Below are 15,825 nucleotides of genomic sequence, written 5' to 3'. Positions count from 1 at the left end.
GATACCTAAGGAAGGTACCTTTGATTGGTCCCATCAATCAGATTTCAAGGCCAAAAGAGGTGAGAGGTTTGTGCCGTCGTCCACGTGACTGCTTGCCCAGCGCAGCGGGTCCAATTGCTTTTGCGTTTTGTGGGGACCCAACAGAGCTGGCTGCGCTGAGTGGCTGACAAAGCTGCAACCTCTATGGCCTTTGCTCGTGATTGAGCTTCTTGCCTGAGGCTCTCTCTAGCTGAGTAACCACTGAACCAGGCATCAGGCTTTGGTGGATTCCCATCTTGAGATCCAAAACCCAGCTGACATGACCAGATCCCGATATTCACCCTGGGCCTGGAGCTTGCCTAAGGCCCTGTGTCTGTGCCTAACGGAATGAGAACCCGGAAAGTTATTCGATTTCGAGGCCCCTAGCCAGGCACCCAGGTCCGTCCCACGATTCAAGGTCCAAACACCAAACACCAAACACCGCGATGCCTGTCACCTGCGAATCGGTTCAGGATCTGATGTCATCTCAAGACCTACAGCTCCATATAGCAAGCTGTATGGGTAGCTTTCTCAATTAGCTCTTGTCCCACGCATCCAGAGCACCCGAGAAGCTTGGCCACCGCCATTGACCGCCGAGTGAAGCAGCTCGCCAAAGCGCGGGTCGTGCCATCAACAACATACATCATCTTAGAAGACGATCGTCCTTCTTTCAAGTCTGCCAAAAGCGAATCGTCCAAGTGTTTTCCAGCTGGGTCTTATATACAAGCAAGCACTAGCCAGCTGTCTCGCCCTCAGCAAACTTTGGCAGCTCCCTGCGGTTCCCAAACTACCCCGCTGTCAAACAAGTTAGTCATCTGTTTGGCAACATTCGTTGTCACAAGCTCCGTGGCAACAAGCTGCTGGCAGCGCAGCTGTTCCACCTATGCTCTCACAAACTCCCTCGTACAACATCTCATACCCCCCAATTCGTCGACGCGATTGGCCTTCTTTCCCATGGACTGTTCAACTCCAGGCACGCCAAGAAGGGAGAACACGCAAACCAATTCAACTTTGGCGGATCAAGAATCAACACTGCCACTAAGAAAAGGGCGGTGGTTGGGCTCTATGACTGTCAAGTGTCAACAGACTCTCGCCCTGCCCATATAACTATTGGATATGCTTAGTTGTGCCCGGGACAGCCGGCGGTAGTTGAGGTCAGGTGCCTCGAGCGATAGCGGCGCTCGGAGGTTGAGGAAGAGAACATCCCACCCGTTCCGAACCATCCCGCATTTTCAGCCTCTAACCCCCGGAACCGCGCGGCCACCGACAGTTGCGGAGACGGCCTATGGAGATCTCAGTCCCGGCGGCTATGCCATACTTTGAGGCTACGGTTACCGGGCAGTGCTATGCTACCTGGCCGACTCGCTCTGACTCTCTCTCTCTCTCAGCATTGGCCTCGATCATGATATCATCAAGATATATCGGGGACGATGAACGCCGGCCAAAGTGTACAGTCATGGGGCGAATGCTGGACGTTGTGGATTCCCGCTCGCCGATCAGGTTCGGCAACGTGCACGCATCAGACAGGTGTGACCGGCAGATCCTGGACGGGAGCGCATCCTAATTTTGCGGGCAGCGATGCAATGGAACACCATACTCCTGGACCTCACGCGAACAGTTAGCCAGGAACGTTCTGCCTCACAGGGAGACCCGTATAATGTGTCCCGTCGCCGTGCGACTAGCAGCCTCGGAGGTCGACCAGAGTTCCTCACAAACGTCCAGTTGTGTAGTATCATTGGCTGCAGGTGACGACTCTGAACGAGAGAGCACCAGGAACGCTGGAATGCCAACACAGCCTCAATCAGCCATGGCATGGTATCCATAAGGCGGGCCAGGCGGGGTACCCACCGCGGAAGTTGGGTCCACAATGCTGTTTGTATGAGTGTTTACGGAATACATGTTGGCTGAGAAGCGACGAAACGAGAGCGAGATGATGGGAAGGGGCATCTCTCCGCCCATTCTGTCAACAGTCTCCCGGACTCCGATGACGAAACGAGCCTGTTGACCCCGAGGTGGACACAAGCTCACCGGTACTTTGGTGTATTCTAAGAATTCTCGCCAAGCAGTGACTGCGCAGCAGCTGTGTCGGACCAGGCCATGAAGAAAGAACCCAGCTCGTTGGCGAAGCTACGTCAAATTTCAAAGATGCCAAAGTGCATACCAAGTCTTTGCTTGGTTGAGCTTGACACCAATAACCTCGCGCCAGCAACTCTCAATACCGACGCCATTCGGATGGGCTTGCCAAGCGAGTAAGCAAAGTTCCCTGTCCTTTTACGACGCTCTCGATGTGGCGTGCCGGGCACTTGCAGATTGGCCGCGAGTTGTCTAGAAAGTCGGGTGCTATAAGACGGCACGGCTTGGCAACACAGCCTATGGCGATGAGTTGCACAGAGATACACACGTAGCACAGCGGGACGGTTGGGATGTGTGGGATGGCCGCCGCACAGCAAAGCAAGAAGCAGAAACATGGCACGCGTGTCTTTTGCTACTGGCCAAGAAGGTTCTTGTGGCTTATCTCCCTCAAGGGTTTTCTTCCCAACCGGCACTCCAGGGACTACCTACCCAAGCAAATGGGCTGCAGGCTGGTAGGTGCCTTAATAAGTTCAGGGCTGGCGGATGACGGATTGGGAGCGCGGGATGGGATGGGATGGGACGGGGAATTATGATTCGGAAAACAAGTGCCCGGTGGCGGTTCAATACTAATGACTTGGGAATGAAAGAGGATGAGACATACGGCTTGCCGGCGGAATCGGTGCCGTTACGGCCATCCGATGTTTGAATGCTTGATGCTTTAACGTCCTCTTCCCTTCTCCGTCTCTTCTTGACTTCTCAAACGTGGAGGTACGTACGACATGATGTAAGTAGCTGACGATGACTTTGATGACAGATTCTCAACTCAATTCCTAGCCAGGAGGAGTCTCGTGCCGCGTAAATGGGCAACATCAATCTACAATAGGAAATCTAGAACGCTACAAGTCAAGAACCATTCAAAGTCAGCGATCGACGTCTGAAGAAACCTTGGCAACGATTTTTGCTGTGTCCCATTGTCTTTCAAGCTACAGTCTTTGCGTCCAGGAACTTGGGATGTCCAGGACAAGGGGCGGACGATTGGGGGGGAAACAGATCGGGAGTACCTTATTTTAGAAAACTGGGCGCACGGCGGCGCAAGAAAAAATGGAGGGGCGCCCGGAGGTCGGGTAGGTTAGCTCAGCCGTCAGCGGTAAAACGTCCGTTCAAAGGGTGTCTTTGGGGACGGAGCCCGTATCTCGGATCGTCATTGCCAAACTGATTTAGCATTTCTCTGAAAGGTAGATACATCATACGTCAAGCGGAATACTGACCATCTCTCTGAGAGAATGCGAGTATTCGTGGTCTCGATCTCGCCTTGCTGGTCTATCATAGCAGATTAGGAACCTAGAGCAAGTCGCATAACGATCTTGGAATACGTGTACCGTAGTTACGACATGGCCCTTCCAGGGCCAAGGCCAATCGAGGCCAATTCAGTGTTGACGGAGAGCTCAGGGTAAGGTAGTATCCGTAGTACCTTACGACCTTGGACTAGACAGAGTTCCGCCTGTCTGTCATCGCTCCGCATAATGGCGTGGGATCACAGACTGGTTCGTGCGAGAGAGCAAGAAAGAGAGAGAGTCATTGATGATGACGGTTGAACCATCACCCAGAGGTTTGGACCTGTTGCCTTCTTCCCCCTCCCCAGCCGCGTCAACAGCAAAGCGTTTTGCATCCAGCAATCTAGGACTATCCTGGACGGGGAGGGCGCCGGCAAGCAAAAACGAAGACACTGGGGTGCTAGGACCGGACATTGATGGGCCTGCCGTAGTTTGGGGGCTGGGTAAGGACTCTGAGTGAGGGTCTGGGCCGGACGGGCCTCAACTCCAGAAACGGTACCATCCGTGTGTCATCGTCTCTTTTTTTTCTGTCCTTGGTGGTATTGTTCAATGTTCCCTGTGGACAGAAAAGTGCTAAGGTAAGGTATTTGCTGTGCCACAACACGCGCCGCTTGGCGCACCCGCACTTTTGTTAGGTCAACCGCCATGGTCCTGGACACTGGGCAGATAGAGACCAGAACTCAGGTCCAGAGTGACAGAGTCCAAAGAGAATTGAGTTGAGGGAACCCGCACTGCCCTGGTAGAGAGAGCATCGTCCATTCTCAGGGTAGCTTCCGTGGTGGACTTCCATGTCCCGGTTTTGTGTTTCTTTCTGGCTGCAAGGTACGCGATACGTAGCTACGCAAGCAAACATTTCAGAAGATGAAAAAAAGTACAGACGATTCTTGTTGCTGTATGGATACCTGGCCAAGGTACTTCAGTAGACCTGTTGCTCTTCTGGTTTACAAAAGACCCTTAGCTGGTGTTTTATTTTCTTATATTTTCTTACTCACTCTACTCAAAGCATCTATCTGTCCATTATTACGCCCTCTCTCGGACTAGTTATCAGCATTCTCGAATGAGGAAACAGACACTCGAATTGATTGATCAACTCGCCAAGATCCAGAAAGCAGCAAGAAACAAAACAAGCTTGGCAACGAACTGCGAGTAACGGTGGGATACCGCCCGTCACTTTCGCGCTCGCCCGTCTGTGTGTTCCGTCCTCCGTACCCCGGGCCACATTGTCCTTCTCAAGTCCCCCCTTTGGCCCGTCTGTCTGCCTGTCTGTCTAGTAGTTAGCTCCGGCTCTAGCAGTTAGTTCTTCGGTTTTCCTACACAGGTATTCCTATTTGTAGCTGTACGGAGTATCCGTACTACGGGCAGCATACATACTTGGGTCCTTTCCCTTGCCATTTCTTCAACGCGCGATTACCCCCCGTGGAATTTCTTCAGCTCGTATTCCCAGCCCAGCTGCAACGCCCGGCCTCACCAGTTCCTGTTTACCCCCGAATCAGCCGTTCAGTCACATCGTCGTTCCAGTTGGCTGCTCCCCGGGAACGAAGGAAAAGAAAGGGAAGAGACGAGAGGTGAGAGAGAAAAAAAAGATACAAGGAACACCAACCCCCCCCCCCCCTTTCGCCGCACCAAAGGTATCTAAGAAGGTATTCGCCCATCGGCCTTTCGTTCCTTCCCATCGGCCTGCACTGACCCTCGGGCCCGTTTCTTTCCAGCTGCATCTTTCTCCACTACGGAGTACCTTACCGTTGTACATTTGCAATCCAATTGCCAACAGCTTTAAGCTCACTGTCGTCGTCCACCACACATCCCACGACCACCACAACTTTCTTCCTTCTCTCCTCTTCCTCATCACCTTTCCATTCTTTCCACTTCCTCCCGACATATCCGCCATTACTCACTCACTCCGCATTCCCTTTTTGAGATCATATCTCCACTCGGCGCAGAAAAGGAGACGAACGGATTGATCCCGCGGCACCCACCTCCTCAAACACCTAAACATTGTTTACTGGCACAATCCCATTTGTCGCCTTCTCCGCCCCCCGACGCTTGCTACCTGCTCCCACCCCGATACGACCCTGCGACGTACGGATCCCAAAAAGACGAACCCACCGATCGCCACTATCGACGACTTCGTTTAACACCCTCGACTCGCAGCGCCCACGATATTTTCTTGGGCCTCGTCTCGATCTTTTCGACGCCGCAGTGCTCGACGTCGAAAATCGGCTCGGACGAACCGAACCTCGATCCGCCCGTCAATTGACTTCGGGTCGCCTATCCTCTTCCCCCCGACGACCCTCTCGCCCGATTCTCAACCACAGCCACAACCACAACCGCAGCCATGGCAGCAGCAAATCCCACCAACGTTATTCGGAGGTACGTCGCCTGTTCGATTCCCATCGATCTAGATATTCGTCGGTCTCCGCCGCTGGCCACGCCCTCTTGCTGGCCACGTGCAAAGCTCTCAACATCTCTGCCTGGTTCTACCGAGCAGGGGCAGCCTGACTTCTGTAACCCATCTTATCTGCTCTTTGCTTGCTGACATGCTGCCTCCAGGAAACTCGTCATTGTAGGGGACGGTGCTTGCGGAAAGACTAGTTTGCTTAGCGTCTTCACACTTGGATATTTCCCTACCGTATGTTCAATTTAATAATCCTCCCCAATGATCTGATCTCGAGTCTCAGGATCTTTGCTAACAATTGGTGTTTTGCAGCACTACGTGAGTACCACTGGCGACTCCTCTCTTCGCCCCAACGACCGATTTCCTAACGAGAGTTTGACCCTTTAGATTCCTACCGTCTTCGAGAACTACGTCACAGATTGCAGAGTAGATGGAAAGTCGGTGCAGCTTGCGCTATGGGATACCGCCGGACAGGAGGACTACGAGCGGCTACGTCCCCTCGCCTACTCCAAGGCGCACGTCATCCTGGTCGGCTTCTCCATCGACACGCCCGATTCACTCGACAACGTCAAGCACAAGGTGGGTTTGAAAATGATTGAGGTACTTCAAGATATTAGGGCTGGACAGCTGACAGTAGGCTACAGTGGGTGGAAGAGGTTACCCGACTCTGCGAAGGCGTCCCCATCATCCTCGTTGGACTGAAGAAGGATCTCCGCGAAGACCCCGTAGCGATTGAGGAAATGCGAAAGAAGTCGATGCGCTTTGTCACACACCAAGAGGGCGACGCTGCCGCCAAGGAGATTGGAGCCCGGAAATACCTCGAATGCTCCAGTTTGAGCGGCGAGGGCGTCGACGATGTCTTTGAGGCCGCCACTCGCGCCGCCTTGTTGACCTTCGAGAAGGGCGAGGGAGGCGGCTGCTGCGTCATTCTGTGAAGGAAGCAAAGCCCCATCCATCATTCACTATTCTGCCCTTTCGACCGACAATGAGTGCAGGCACGACGCAAGCGAACTGAGGTAATCCTGAGCGAATTTTTGCTGGAGAAATCAGGCTGGATCACAGAACCATGAGAATGCGGGCTACTTACCGTATGTGAACATCACGCCGGGTCCGACCCAAGAGGCACAGAATCACCTCAGCCAGCTCCCACAAACATTGTTGGGCAGCTGGCTTACCCAAAAAGGGCCCCAAACAGGCCTGGCTGAATGTCACTTGGTCGGTACCTCAAACTCTCAACAAGCTCGCCTGGTTCACACACCTTTTACAGCTATCGCGAAAAAGCATGCGAGTTCAACTTTAATCCTCTCTCTCTCTTTTCTTCCCCTCAAGCGGCGTTACAAACAGCAGGAACAGCGCAAAACACTCAGCGGAAACGTTATTTATGGAAGAATCTAAGGGACTAGCCCTTTTTTTCTTTCCATTGTCTGTATTAATAGGACAGCAACCCACATAGAACGATTGCACCCAAAAGTTCAAGACTAGGAAGCTGGTTATTTGGGAGCTTTGGAGTATCCACGTTCTGCTCTCTGTCAATGAGAGATGGCAGTCACTTTACGCAATAAAACCGATTAAAAGTTTCCACCCCCCCTGATCCAGAGCCTTTCCAAAAACGTCAATTAGTGACATGTGTTTTTTTCTTCCATTTTGTACACTAGTTCATACAACAGATAGTATGCTACAGCGGAATTGACACTCGGCGTGTCTAGATTTTTGGTACACGGCTGATGAGCAAACCCCTTAAGACCTTGTCCACCCCCCTTTTTCATTCTTTTATTTTCCCACTCCTGCTCGTCTTCTTGCAAAGGCATCATCTACCGCTTCCACTCGTGGTTCCACGCCTGTCGGGCAGGCGTCTCGCTCTGGTAGCGCGCGTACTCAATCGGCACGGCATTAGGTCCGTAGACGCCCTTCTTCTCCTGGGCGACACGGTACAGCCACCCTTCCTCCCTGGTTCCGGGACCAGCCGTGGTGCGGAGCTGTTCGTTGGCGGTGTACATGCTCTGCTGGATGCGGAGGAGCTCCCTCTCGCGGGCCTCACGCTGCTGACGCTGGAGGAGGAGCCAGGCGCGGTGGATGGTCCAGTGGCGGAGATGGCGGTTGCGAGCCATGCGCAGCGCCGGGGGCGCCTCAGCGAAGAGCTGCTGACGAATGTTTGCTATACGGGCGACGTATTCTGGGTTGATGACGTTGTCCGACTTGGATTTGCGGGCGGCGAGGGAGGTTGTGGTTGAGAGGGAGCGGGTTGTCGTGGTGGTCATTGTGACGGCGGCGGGTGTGGAGGTGGTGAGGGTTTGGCGGAGGCCGCTGCGGAGAGGTGCGAAGGAGGCCATTGTTGTGATTTTAGGGGGATTGAGTCTTAAGTGACGGCTTGTGACGAGGCTGGGATATCAATCGTTGACGGGATCGGAAGTGGGAGGTGTCGGGCGGTATTTTGGAGGGCGGCCTCGTCGTTTCTTGAGCGGAGGTTCCGGATTTGCGACGCGAGGAGTCTCGTTCTTCTCTATGCGCTGCTGTTGATGACGCTTCTTGCGCTTGGATCCTGCAACGACTATCTCGGCTTGGGTGTGGTCTTCAATCACGACCGGGTGGTCAACTGCAGGAGCGTGTTGGGCTTCGGGCTCTGGATCGTCGAGATACCGTAGTTTGATTCGGTGGTGCGCGGCTACGACCTCGTCGGGGATCGGAACGTTGGCGAACACGTCGTGGTAGTCGTTTTCGAGGGAGAGATGTCGCGGTGCTGTTCGAAGGAAGAGAGCGCCAGCGTCGGGGTGGTGTCTTCCCACGTATTTTGCGTAAAGGGAGTGGATTGACTATCGAGGGGATCGTCGTTAGTAAGGTGAAGGTCTGGCGATGAAGCTCGGTGGGAAATTTTGGAATGGGGAATGGAAGATGGAGCATGATTTATCCGGGCTCTGTAAGCTGGCTTGTGCCTGCAGGCGGGAGTGGATGGGATGGGGGAGTTGAGACCCCTGCAGGGCGTAACATTTTAGCGGACCCTGCTTAGACAACTTGGAGCTGTGAAAGTCATCCGCCATCCACAATCATCTACACTATTTCCATTTGCCATGTAAACCATCCTCGACGACAGGGAAAGAGGAAGAAGCAGGGACCTGGGGATTAGGAATTCCTTCGCGACTTACCTGGCAGATTGATGCATCATACACCAAAGCAACACTGTACTCCTTCTGCTCAAAAACGAGTTCTCTAGCCTCCATCTCGTCCTCCACTTGGTGTGATCTCGCAAGATTATTCAGCACTGCACCTGGCGACACTGGGACTAGACTTCGATTGAATGACAAGACCATGAAGAGGGGCTTCAAGGTCTTGATCAAACTCTCGATGTTCCGGGCTGTATCTCTGGACCAGAGCCCGTCAGCGTCGTTGTACATGTCCCAGACGAGCCAGGCAAACTCCCGTACGACTGGACTGGAGTCGAGGAAGCGCGCGTATGTCGCCGGGAAGCCTCCACCAAATTTCAACATCCACAAGGTGCAGATTCTCAAGAGGAGCTCATCAGATGGATCGTCGACCCTTTTCAGCAGTTCCGTGCACTCTGCTGGAAAATCCAGAGTCAAAGAGGAGGAGGCGGCGGAGAATGCCATGAGGGTCACGACCTGTGCGAGAACCTTTGGAAGGAGTATCTGCAAGCGCATGACATCCTCCCTGGGATCGCGGGGGACGCGACCACGATAGGCGAAGTTCCGTCCATCGTAGGAGAAGATTGGGTCTCCCGCTGTGTGGCCGAGGAAGTACCTCGTGTGTGCCAGCGACCGGGCGACCCTGAGTACCTTACTCTCTTCCACGTCCCCCTCCTCCTCCTCCTCCTCCTCCTCCTGCTTATTCAGACTCGTATCCTCTTCCGAGACGGCGGCGGTCAGAGAGGAGGGTCTCTCGCTAGATAATACAGTCGGTGGAATGGTGCTCATGTCTAACTCAAGCCACACAGGGTCCCAGTGGGCCTCGTTCTGGCACATATCCATCTGTACCTGGAGGTGTTGTCGCTGCTCCTGAAGCCGCAGCGCCGTGGGTTTGACGAGCTGTTCATCGGCTCTCCACAACAAGTTCGCGTCTGGGTTGAGACAGTCCACCGTGAGGCCCATATGATCCCAGAGATCGAGGATGGAGTCCTCGAGAGCAATCTGCTGGCTCCGTGAGACTTGCAGAGCTAAGAGCGCGGTCTTGCAGAGGTCGTTAATATCGGCACGGGTTGTCTGCCAGATGCTTCGGAGGCTGTGCTTGTCGAGAAAAGCGTTCCAGCTCCGATGGAGGCCAGCGTCTCCCGGGGGCCTATCAAAGGGGCCTGGAAGACCTAGGGAGGACATGCTGAGGTATATTAGTTGGTGGCTAGTAGCTTTCCGCGTAGTCACCAATGTAAGTGATGGCGAATACGATGCTGCTGATTGGCAAGGATGATGACGAAGAAGTTGACGATCGAGCTGATCAATGGTCTGCTCTTTCTCTATTGAGTCTACATACTTCATGGGTTAGAGCAGGACCTATCCAGGAGATCATTCCTGGGCGTGTTGTTTCGGAGAAAAGTTATGCTTCGGAGAAAGACCATACTTCCTCTTCTTGCCTTGCTGTGGATGGCCATCAGGGACTTGATGAACATTCAGTGTAGCTGGCATCGGGCACCGAAATGCCTCCGCCCTTTCCATCAGCTCAGAATTCTCATTCATTCGTTATCTTCAAATTGATTGCTACATAAGGTTATTCTATGGTTTGACTGGTCGATTATGAAGGCTGGATGTAGTCTCAGCTAGATCAGATCGCTTACGACCACCACACGAAAGGTCATATTCTCCTTCGTCAACAGCAAAACCTTTGACTTTCGGCGACTACGTTCAGCATTGATATCTAACTATTGTTCACCGTAACCAGGCGTGTTCTCCTGTCTGCGGCTAGATTTTGTATCAATGAAACCCTCAAGGTACGTAGCATATTGCAACAGGACAGAGTAAAAGCCGATCTTTTGAACCTCTTTGACCATCATTTGAGGTTCGTATGAGCAGAAAATTAAGTTTGTGGTTCTTCAGAAAGGCATCCCGTTGTCATAACTAGGACGCACCTCATAGGACTTTCATGTCTACCCTTATCCTTGATCTACACCGTGAAAGCCTTTTGCCAGATCCATGTCTCGAAGTCACTCTGAAAAGACCCGGCATCCGGCTTGACCAGCCTTTGCTTCTCTGATGTATGCAATGCCAACAATGGGGGCTTCATGCTGATGGTAGTAGCCCTAGTTGAGTTAGTGTCTGATAAAAGCTGCCATCTCATCTAGCGGCTTTCTGATGCCGACAAACGGACGTTCTTCTTTGGTACGTGCGGGCCTCCACAAAGCCGGTTTGCCGATGCCAGCTGCCTGCCTCCCCGCATAACCCACCGGCGCACCTATTAGTGGATGCAGCTTCATGGTGATGACCGAGGATGTAGCTCATCAACACCACTCTTCCATGTCGCCATCCATGCAAACATAGAGAGAGCTAGGCGTCTTAAAAGTCAATGCTTCCTCTTCCCCAATTTCCATCCGCGAAATTCGAGACCTCATCACTTTCTCCAGAAAAGCTTGGGGCATACATCCCTGACTGGGAGCAGCACATGTCACAGAACCTGCAAGAAGACGTCTAATTGAACTATTGTTTCCCGGAATTCTTCCCGAAGACCCCACGATCGTGATTCCGCGTCTCCCCGAGCCGGAACCTGAACCACCACAGTAACTCATCAAGACTTATTGCTTCGAACCAACCATGGAGCGTGCTCTCAACGCTGAAGAATTCCTGGCCGATGTCACAGGAGGAAACATGGCAGTCGTACGGTGGAAGCACACACCAGATGCCTCAGACTTTGACGATGCTGCGGCGTTTGAGATTATTCGCAGGGCCATCATTTCAGAGATGAACGACCCGCAGAGGCTCCACAAGGTCGCGGTCGAGATTGCGGTCCTGATACCAGCACATCGGCCCTCTGATGATGTTTTACAGTCTGTGTGGAAGTTATTTGTGGGGTTGGCGCAACAGACACCCTCTGGGAATATTGCAATGCTTGATCTAGTGGTGATTCTCGACCATATAGCTCTGTCGCCTAGGACGACGGCTACGGTGACGGTAGTGAGTTCCAGCTTGAATTCGGCTGTACATCGCCGGTGCTAATGGCTTTGTAGGATGGCTTCGAGCAATTAAGTCGTCTTCACCATCTTAACCAAGTCATCAGAGACTGCATGACCTGTAAGCCTACTTACACTACCAAGCCTGAAGGCACCTCTCAACAATATCTTTACTAACATGAAGCAAACGCCTAAAAGCACCGTACCAGTCCTCCAACAGAACGGAAACCCTCACCCGCTGGATCAATCTCAACGCCTTCGCCTCCCTCCTCTGGTCCTACAACCTCATCGACGGCCGCGACTACGCCATCCAGCAGCTCCGCATCGCCTTCGAGGACCGCCGCTCCTCAGACGCCAATGACCGCGACGGCGCCGACGCACGGCTCATGGCTGCTGCGCAGTGGGCCATCCACTCGTCCCAGCGTCTGTATCATCTCTCCGTGACTTCTGAGGCGACGTCGCCGGCGGAGGAGCCGCAGCAGACGACGAAGAGTGAGGGGATGGGAGAATCCAACGAGAAGAAGGCGAGAAAGGGCAGCAGCAGCAGCAGCAGCAGTGCTGAGAGATGGGGGTGCGGGCCGCGGTTCAAGGGCCGCGCGGGGTTCTCGTTTAGGAGGTGGGAGTTTTGGCAGCAGGCGTTTGAGGAGGCCAAGGAGTTTGGGGATTGTGGGAGCGAGACCAAGGTCGAGGCTGGGGCGGCGGCCGGGATGATGGAGAAGGTTCTGTATGCTGGATTTGAGGTTTAGAAACGCGGTGACCTCTCTGGGCGAGCTTCCTGGTGGTGAATTTTGCCACAGCTGGATGGAATTAGAGATTGGACTTGCACAGGAGGTTAGACTGTTTCCGCATACATCGTTCTTGGGACTGGGGATTGGGGACTGCAAAGCTCCGGAGAGGGCTCTTCCAAGTAGTCAGAGCTGCGGTCGAAAAGTCCCGTTGATATTAGCATCGTCTTGTACTTGAGGAGCTAAGTTCAAGATAGCGAAGAAGAAAAGGGGTGTATGATGATTGTAGTCTTCGCCCAGATTTAATTGCCTTCCAAGCCCGTGACCAGCTCGGCCATATTCATTACTCGTTCGCTTTCTTCGTCATTGAATACAAGCATTTTATGCAGATACGAGGAAAATTCTTAGGAAGCCATGTAGGATGCCCTTCTTTGCCATTATTCTGTCCCCTTTTGTCTCTACAACCGACTTGTCAAGACGATCCCATCGACAGCTTTGTTTGGTGTCAGTCTACTTACTTCATGTCTTGAAATCTCCCCCCAAAGAACGGATACAATTCACAAAGAGCTTCAGTATTTAATCTCTGATGTCTATGCCCGCTGTGCCTGATCAACGTTTCCATCTGCTGACTGAGGTCACGGCCGAGCTGTGGACATGCAAACGCAGAAACGATATGCTACAACTTGACCAAAGACTCACATCAACTACCGGCGTTTGAAATTTCCACCGTGATCCATTCAGCCTGCAGCAAGCCGCTCTTCTTACTTTTTGTCTGAGAGCTCTTCTTTTGCCGCGCACGGCACTTGTCAGACTGGGGCAGGTTCCTTCCTCTTCTCCTTCCTCTTCTCCTTCCTTCTCTTCTGGGCTTCTAGGAAGACACCTTCCTTCTCTTCTTCCTACCTACCTTCAACAACAAACTCTCTGCCGCACTTGCTTCCCAAGTCAGAAACGACTTCTAACATCGTAAGGACGACGTCTTTCTCTGCTGCCAGACTCTTCACACATCTCTCGATCTACAATCTCACAGCTGACTTTCCCTAATGACCAGACCAACCTCGGTGCATATTCCTGACTGGAATTCCCAAACAACGCCGAGAAAGACCACTGCATCTACATCCGTCACGCCGCCATGACGCTCTCCAAAATTGACAAGCAGGCCTACGTCGCCAGCGCCATGTTACCAGCTGCCAAAGCTCAGCGTCAGGCCCGCGCCAACAGAACCCCAGCCATGGCCCTCCGCGCCCACGTCGCAAGCAACACCGTCCCCACCGACATGGACGTCATCGAAGCCTTTCGCTTCAACTGCGTCTTCACAATGGCCGACAGACGCAACCTCCTCATCCTCTATCGCCACCTCGTCCTCGACCACGGCGTCTCCACCGCCGCCATCCAGAGCTGGATCGCTGAGGGCAAGGAGACCGTCACCGCCCGCATCGAGGAGCTCTTCCGACCGCATCGCGACAAGATACCCACCGTCCGCTCAATCATGGCGGAGCAATGGTACCGCAAGAATCCCCACGTGTTTGACCATATCGGCGGCAGCCGCACCGAGGAGGAGAGAGAAAAAGACACGGTTCTGCAGGCGATCCTCTGCGGTGCCACGCCCGCGGAGAGAATGGCTGGCGGCTTCGGTGCTACTCGTGAGGTTGAGACACAGATGCGTCTTGTGGAAGCAGATATCATGGCGCGCGCGGATAAGGGGGAGCATATTGCCTATCTCATCAGCAGGCCACAGATGGTCGACGAGGCGGTTGTCTTCGCCCCTTGCAACAGTACCCACGAGGACAAGCTGCCGGCGGAGATTAAGATTGTTGAGATGACTCCTGATGGCATGTGTACCGGCGTGCTCCACGTGGCCGCGTCTCTTGACGAGGCCAAGGAATATGCCACGAATGCGTACTACGAGGCGGAAAGAATGAAGCGGGAGGGAAAGCAAGCTGCCGAGGGCAAGTGCAAGGGCAAGGCTGGTGGTGGAGAGAAGGCTAAGCCTAAGATCGAGGCCAAGGCCAAACATGAGCTTGATTGTATCGAGGGCATGGTCTCCTCACTCAAGGTTGATGATGTTGACTGATCTCTCATCCGGTGAGTAGCATATCCGCTTCTAGGCATCCCGTGGACACGAATGCTAATGTGTGGTACAGATAGAGAGCACCGCGAGACATTGCTCAGGTGCAATATTCGTCACCCGTCGTACATGTGAAGGATGGGACAGAACGTGGTCGGTTTGAGGGAGGTTTGGGAGACAGGTGTTAGTTTCTGCGGAGATATTGTTCCGCTTGGATGGATGGTTGATGTGAGGATGTAAAGGAAACGTATCTAAGGATCTTCTACTCCTCTCCAGAAACCATTGGCACATTTCGTCAAGCTATCCAGATAGAATAGCTCAGCGGGGGCCAATTCAGTCTGTTGAGCACAGCTCTCTTTCCCCCAAGTGTTGTAAATCACTACACTCGTACGAATCAATCCACCCAAATATGTACGCTTGTTATGGTTTGTAGCATTGAACTTGAGAGAAAACGCTGGGATTACGAGACCCCAAAGTAGGAGCAAACCCACGACGATTAATGGTGATGATTGTACGTGTGAGGGAGAAGTAGAATGCCTTAGCAACCCTGCCTAAATGTTCCTCGAGTATAGTGACCCGGCGAGATGGATACGAGTGCCCCCTTCAGGGGCGTTACCCGGGACGGAGCAACGGAGAGCACTTTTTTGATATAAGAGCAGCTTTCCCTATCGGGCTGATGTCGCATTGCTTCGCGGGAGGCACTGGTCGGCAATGGCATTGAGTCTCTGTTCATCACTCGAGCAAAACAGCACAATATCAAGGAAAACATCACCCGTCAGGTAGGCATTTATGCCCTGACGCGTCCTGTATCCATCGTATCATCACGGGACGCTCTACTGCGTTCATGCTGGCAATTCTCTACACTTGAGCTTCGAGAGCCACGAAGGACAATGGCCACAAGTACGGAACAATGGTTCTGGCAAAATGGACAAGTCGTCTGTTTGAAGATCGCAGGGCCTCGCAAGAGGCGGTGGCAACGGGATGTATTCTCAATCACACTGGAGACGAGTTTACCCGCCGTGTTTCGCCGACTGACCGGCAGCGAAGGTGATACGGTAGAGCTGTAGCAAGGGTGAAGCATCAAAGTATGCCGCATAGATGAGGGCCAGGAA

At 53.2% G+C, this 15,825-nt stretch overlaps 5 protein-coding genes across 5 annotated transcripts; 3 read left to right on the top strand and 2 right to left on the bottom strand.

The window, feature by feature from the left end:
• Window positions 1-5,760: 5,760 nt before the first annotated feature.
• On the top strand, window positions 5,761-6,755 carry CTAM01_15119 (GTP-binding protein rho2; the record flags this gene model as incomplete). Its single annotated transcript, XM_060531118.1, has 5 exons — window positions 5,761-5,795; window positions 5,976-6,054; window positions 6,133-6,138; window positions 6,208-6,399; window positions 6,465-6,755. 5 exons carry the CDS (start codon window positions 5,761-5,763, stop codon window positions 6,753-6,755), a joined length of 603 nt encoding a protein of 200 aa, XP_060374316.1.
• An 876-nt stretch (window positions 6,756-7,631) lies between these two features.
• Window positions 7,632-8,150, bottom strand: CTAM01_15118 (uncharacterized protein; the record flags this gene model as incomplete). The annotated part of the gene is made up of 1 exon (XM_060531117.1): window positions 7,632-8,150. One exon carries the CDS (start codon window positions 8,148-8,150, stop codon window positions 7,632-7,634), a length of 519 nt encoding a protein of 172 aa, XP_060374315.1.
• A 57-nt stretch (window positions 8,151-8,207) lies between these two features.
• Window positions 8,208-10,301, bottom strand: CTAM01_15117 (uncharacterized protein; the record flags this gene model as incomplete). The annotated part of the gene is made up of 2 exons (XM_060531116.1): window positions 8,208-8,630; window positions 8,961-10,301. The coding sequence occupies 2 exons, from the start codon at window positions 10,299-10,301 to the stop codon at window positions 8,208-8,210; spliced, it is 1,764 nt and encodes a 587-aa protein (XP_060374314.1).
• Window positions 10,302-11,567: 1,266 nt separating this feature from the next.
• Window positions 11,568-12,669, top strand: CTAM01_15116 (uncharacterized protein; the record flags this gene model as incomplete). The annotated part of the gene is made up of 3 exons (XM_060531115.1): window positions 11,568-11,927; window positions 11,981-12,044; window positions 12,122-12,669. The coding sequence occupies 3 exons, from the start codon at window positions 11,568-11,570 to the stop codon at window positions 12,667-12,669; spliced, it is 972 nt and encodes a 323-aa protein (XP_060374313.1).
• A 1,108-nt stretch (window positions 12,670-13,777) lies between these two features.
• Window positions 13,778-14,719, top strand: CTAM01_15115 (uncharacterized protein; the record flags this gene model as incomplete). Its single annotated transcript, XM_060531114.1, has 1 exon — window positions 13,778-14,719. The coding sequence occupies one exon, from the start codon at window positions 13,778-13,780 to the stop codon at window positions 14,717-14,719; it is 942 nt and encodes a 313-aa protein (XP_060374312.1).
• Between the last annotated feature and the right edge of the window lie 1,106 nt (window positions 14,720-15,825).

The sequence above is a fragment of the Colletotrichum tamarilloi genome (genome assembly GCF_030869305.1).
Source record: "Colletotrichum tamarilloi strain Tom-12 chromosome Unknown Scaffold_148.1, whole genome shotgun sequence".
NCBI classification, from domain to species: Eukaryota; Fungi; Ascomycota; class Sordariomycetes; order Glomerellales; family Glomerellaceae; genus Colletotrichum; species Colletotrichum tamarilloi.
Note: the sequence above shows the minus strand (reverse complement) of the source record. Positions and strands in the feature narration are given on the sequence as shown.